Here is a 6,000-nt window from a genome sequence, read left to right on the forward strand (position 1 = left end):
GAAATATTGAGGTGTGCTACAAATTGAATCAATACATCCAATGTGTGCTTTCTTCATGCAGGGATTTGAGACGGCTTGGAGTGACTCTTGTCGGTCACCAGAAGAAGATCATGAACAGCCTTCAAGAAATGAAGGTGCCGCTGGTAAACGGAATGGTGCCATTGTAACTTCATGTAAATGTCGCTTCTTCAAGTGAATGATTCTGCACTTTGTAAACAGCCCTGAGATTTATTTTAACAAAAACGGGGAAAAGGGAACACAGTGATTTCTAAACCTTAGAAAACATTTGCCTCAGCCACAGAATTTGTAATCATGATTTTACTGAAGTATCCAGTTCTTAGTCCTTAGTCTTCATTTTTCATGAAGCAAACATATCTTGCATTAAAAGGGACATGAGGTTAAACGTCATCTTAAGTTACAACAACAGAATCCTTCCACTACTTCTACAAAATTTTGTACATGAAATATATAATTATACAGCACTTTTTTAGACTGAATTAAGGCAACCCCTTTCAAAACTTCCAGGGATCTACTTGAAAGGAAATGTTTTACAGCCATGTGTGAGCTAACAAAAGCTACAGTTTACTGAAGTTTACTTCAAGTCTTAATTGTCTACAAAAGTGTATTGAAGAGCAATATGATTAGATTATTTCTTAATAGGTATCTTCTTTTGTAATTTTAAAATGCTGTTACACAGCGTTAAGTTATAGAAACTAGTGTATAAACATGTTGCTTGATCAAGAAAAAGTACAGTACAGGGTGTATGTATATTTATTTTTTGTGTTATAAAATTTACTTTTAGTTGCTCTTCTAGAGATTATTAGGTAATAAATGTGTATATACTGTATAATTTGCAATATACCCAGGAACTGGTTTAAGATGGAATTGTGTGTGTGTTTGCTTGCACATGTGTGTGTTACCGTTCTGCTTGCATTTCTAATAGTGTTTCAATTTTAGCAACATATAGAAGCAAGTGTTCCAGAATGTAATATGAACAGGAGAAATAGGGAAGGAGTGAAATGAAATTTAACACAAGCTTGTGTCTCTTTTCCTCTCATGTGTCCAAAAGCTAATCTCTTTATTCACTAAAAGGAAATGTGTATGAGACTAAATCCCCTTTGGCTTTTTAAAAACACTTTGTGATATCAGTGACAATGCAGTTCTTCTACATTAATCTTGTAGCCCTGTAAGAAATTTCACCTTTCTGAGTCCTAGAAAGTATCTTGTCAAACAAAGTTGACACCGAAGGGCACATTTTCAACAGGGCGTAGAAGGATTTAACTGTGCAGGCTTCTGTTAATGTTGTTAAATCCAGGCACATAGCGCGAAGCATCACCCTTAAGTGTTAATCCTTTGTAACCATTCCCATTTTGACTCAGTTCTAGAAATTTTGACTCTAAGGCAGCAATGGAATTATGACAAATATATACATATATATGTACACACACACAAATATATATATATATGCTTCTTTCCCTTCAGAATTTTATTTCAATAATAAGTTTTATTTGTAATGGATGTTTATTCATTTGTTAATTTCATTTTATATTCAGTTACATGGCTTTGAGTTTATTTTATTGAACCAATCCAAGGTAATATGTAATTAGACTTATTAAGGAATATAACATATCTTCTATGTATGCTCTATATACCACACATGATGAAGACTTATATTTGTGATACAAATTATGCAGTGTATTAGAAATTGTACAAAACTGAGCTCCTGAGAAAACCAACATTTTTGTATTATTACACTTTATAAAAATTATGGAATGTCATGTGATTATTCAAAAAGCAGAGCATTTAAATAAAATACAGCCTACTCATGATTATCAATGTTAATAGTACAGTAGATCAGAGAAGCCTGGATTAATGAAATTTATCAGAAATATAGCCACGTTATATTAATGATATTCTTTTTTCCAAGCACTTGTCAAGCACTTGTTTTACTTGAATGTTAGCACATATAAGAATAAACTTTCGGGAAATAACTACTTCCTATTCTGCCCACCCTTTACTTAAGCAGTAAAGTACCTCTTTTCTAAAGAACCAGGAAACATCAAAACAACCACAACAAAAGTCTAAACAATTTTCAAATGATACATTCAGTTCTCATAATAATAAGGGCTATATACCATGGGTCCACACAAACTGTGCTGCAAACATATAATCTATTAGTTTAGTGAAATTTCCAGAGATGTGAATTTAATATTTTCTTGATAAAATCATAAAAAGCATCACCATTATTAAAGATGCATTTGTTCATTTCAATAAACAGAAATTAATGAAACAAATTACTTTTGTATGAAATAAATGGAGATTGTGTTGCACTTTATTGAATTTTATAGAAATATTCAAATCTAAGTGATAAAGTAACAATTGAGAAACACTGAAATGAAAGCCTTATTGATTCAAAAGGAAAATTACCATATGCTCTAAGGCTGATGAAATTGCCACAATTGCTTAGACATAACAAAGATATTTTCTACATTGTTTTCCAACTTTATACGCTGAAAGATAATTAGGAGGTCAGGGTGGAGCACATCTAAATGACTAGAACTTTAAGTTGCAATATAGATTTTCTCTTTTTAACAAAGGAAGAATATAAATTAATTTTGATCAAATTTATTTGCCTTCTTTGCAATCTTGGTGATCATTTTGGAAAGTAAATTGAAAGGAAAGTTAAATAGCCACATAGTTTTCTTTTGCATCTCAATTTGGTTGAGAATTTCTAAGGAAGGTTAATATGACTTTAGAATGAATAAAGAGACTATCAAACAAGTACTCTCCCTAAAAAAGAGGAAAGACTGCCTTTCTAAAATATTTGTTTCCTATTGTATATGTCACCAATTGGAAAATGCCAGTCTCATCTGCAAGTGTGAGAAATGGAACAAGGAGAGGAGGCAACTCTAGTAAATGTAGTGAGGCCATAATCCATGCAAAGTTTAACAAATCTTGATTGTGTAATTTCTTATTCTGTTGATTCATTTTGTCACCCACCAGACTACCAAAAATAAAGCACAGACATGACAATTTTAGTATATACAATAGATTTGGCAAATAATACATAACGTTATTGTAATTGCCAGTAGCAATATCTTAAGGGGCATGACTTTCACAGTATTGGACTTAGAAAAATTGGTACAGGGAGTAATTTTCAACAGACTGATACTTGAAGTCACTCAATTACTACTTTGACCAATCATAATTTGTTTCTAATCTTGTCATTGGCTCACATATACTATTAATATAATCAGTTGCTCTTTTCATAATGTATTATTTCTATGTAAAAATGTAAAGATTTTGATTTTCCCATGTTTTAAAATTGTAATGTGCATGATCTTTTATTTCTTGTATTTTAATTACCAAGTCAGTATTCTAAGGTTGTAAGATTACTGTAAAAATTATATTCCAATATTTTATCTAAACTTTAGTGTGGCCAGCATTATTGGTTTCAGAGTTGCCTAAACAATACAGAATATCCTTAATTCAGTTTGTAAAAGAGTTTTGACCAGTGTAAAAAAGTGAAGACAGTTTCATGTTTCAAGTTTAAAATGGAAAATTAATATCATTTGAGCACTTACGTGTTTGCATGTCTGCTACTTAATCTCTATGTGAAAGTAAAATATTTTTTAACACCATTATTTATGCCATGTAAAGTGGATTATCAGAAGCACAAACACAGATATTTACCTTCAGAAGACATTTTTGGCTATAAAAGTGCATTGGATGACAAACACTATTTGAGTCAGGTGTTAGAAATTTATTAGATGTATTATATTACATAGTAGAATAAGGTCCCTTTCTCATTTTGTTCTTCCTAAAAATAATAAAAAAAAAGAAAGATAAGTGTGATAGTAAACTGTCTTTGCTAACATACTGCCAGATGTTTAACTTCAAAGTAAGCAAAAAGTAGGTACAATATGATGATGGTCCTGATGATGATGATGATGATGATGAAGAATAAATGGAATCAAAATGCTAGCTTTATTTGAATAGAAGTAGAATAAGTCATCATTTTTTCAACTCTGTAGCACAGCTGGTTACATTGAATAATTTTCTCTATTATGCTGTTAATTATATAGTAATGTATCAAAAGAAATAGGAACTTTCTTTTCATTTCTTATTCATTTATGAAGAAATCTTTTCACACATAAATGATTGAATGTTCTGGTTCAGAATGACCACATAATCATTGCTTAGAAGAAGACACCAATTCTTTTAAAAGAAAAAAAGTCTTTTTATAATAATCAGAATCAAATGTTGTTTGTTTCTCTTAAACATTAATGGAGAAAATTGAAGGTGGTAAAATGTCATGTTTATTCAGGCTGGGAACTGTATTAACAGTAGAAGTTTCAGTGGTCAACATATCTATGACTGTTTAGGCTGCTGTAGTTTTACAGTCAATTATTTAAAAGTGTGTAATTACATTTATAAGAGCCTGAGAATACTTAGACTCAGTCATTTGTTAGTATTTTTACCAGAAGCTCTTAGTTTCAGTCATGTCAGAAGCAGCTATATAGCATATCTTATTCTATGATATACACCAGGCTGTCTCAAGTTCCTGCCTCACAGTTAATTCAAAGAAGGATTAGGATTTCTGTATTTTTTCTCATTTGAATCTTTATGTGCATTTGGTTTGTGTACATGTTTTTTGTAGTGTAAGATATGAAATTTTATATTTTTTCAGAAAATAAAAACCCTTTGAATACAGTTACATCTGATTGTCATGCTTGACCCTCTCCGGAGAGTTTAAACTTACAGCCTTTGTGTAATGATTTCAGTTACTTCTAATAAAAATGTTTCAACTTCTTATGCTAAATATTTTAAAGGCCATCAGCATCCATTTTCTTCTAAAACAGATTTATGAGCCTGCATTTAAATAATTTTTGCATATGGAGATTAACACTAAAATTGTAGAACAGGTGCATTACAGTGTCAAAATCTAATTAGAAGTTGATTTGTGACAGTGTAATATATTATTTGGAAAAAACAGAAAACTATGCACACTATCTGGAAAAAAAAAAAAAGACTTTTATTGATCAGCATCAGCCCAAGACTTTCTCCTCTCCATACATGTGCTTACGGCATAGAGCGGAAGAGTTGCATTGTCACAGGAAGAGGTGTCATTTAGTACAAACACCTCCCTCTTTTTCTGTAAGTATTGTGTCATATTAGTCTCTTTTTGTAAAAAGCATAGCAAACAATGCACTGTATTCAAGGAAATAAATTATATTTCTAGTTGTTTGCATTTATGTCACAATATGTAACATCACCATGCCTATGGGAATAATCCACAATTCCTTTTCATATGTATAAAATAACTACTACGAATGATATTATTTAATATTTTAGTATATATTTTATGTAAATAGTTCTGAGTTCTTTGTCACTAGGTAGACTACTATTTTTGCCTCTGCTTTTCTTCAGAAGTAAAGATTATATGACCAGGTAGACAGGATGAAGTGGTAGTGAAAACGTTAGCATTTAATGAGAATACACCATTCTGTATTCTAATTTTCCACTTTTACCCTTTAGATACATACTATTGACTCCATTTTAATGATGAAGAAAAAACAGCGTAAAGCTGTCCAAAACTTGTCCAAGGCCTGACTGCTCTTCAAAGGCTGGATGAAATCCACATTTATTTGAGAGTAAACCTATGAACTTCCCATCACACAATTCTGATTCCACACTGTTGCCCATGCTATTGAGATAACAGTATCATTTATTCCAACATTCTCGTTTAATTGACACAAGGACTGAGAGTCATCAAGAAACAATGAATTGCACGTTTACAACAAGCAAAGTGTGAACATTGGGTAGAAACCAGGGTCTGACTGAATACACCTCTAACATGTTCAGTTTTTGGAATAAGCCAAACTTAGGTAATCAAAAATAGTTTTCCTTATTTGTTATTCTGCCACTGAGTAGCAACATGATCTAATTCAGGATGTTTTTCTAATACAGGTCATAGTGTCTGAAACTACAAGCTCAGAA

The 6,000-nt window shown here is 31.5% G+C and overlaps 1 protein-coding gene across 7 annotated transcripts in view; it reads left to right on the plus strand.

The window, feature by feature from the left end:
* The window catches only part of EPHA5 (EPH receptor A5), a 364,565-nt gene extending 359,349 nt beyond the window's left edge, over positions 1-5,216 (plus strand). For all 7 annotated transcript variants that reach the window (XM_055297460.2, XM_055297462.2, XM_055297461.2 and 4 more), the window contains one exon: positions 62-5,216. In XM_055297460.2, coding sequence (XP_055153435.1) covers positions 62-167 — 106 coding nt within the window. In that variant the 3' untranslated portion in view covers positions 168-5,216. The remainder of the gene's footprint in view (positions 1-61) is intronic.
* Positions 5,217-6,000: the final 784 nt, after the last annotated feature.

The sequence above is a fragment of the Symphalangus syndactylus genome, chromosome 10 (assembly GCF_028878055.3).
Source record: "Symphalangus syndactylus isolate Jambi chromosome 10, NHGRI_mSymSyn1-v2.1_pri, whole genome shotgun sequence".
In the NCBI taxonomy this organism is placed as follows: Eukaryota; Metazoa; Chordata; class Mammalia; order Primates; family Hylobatidae; genus Symphalangus; species Symphalangus syndactylus.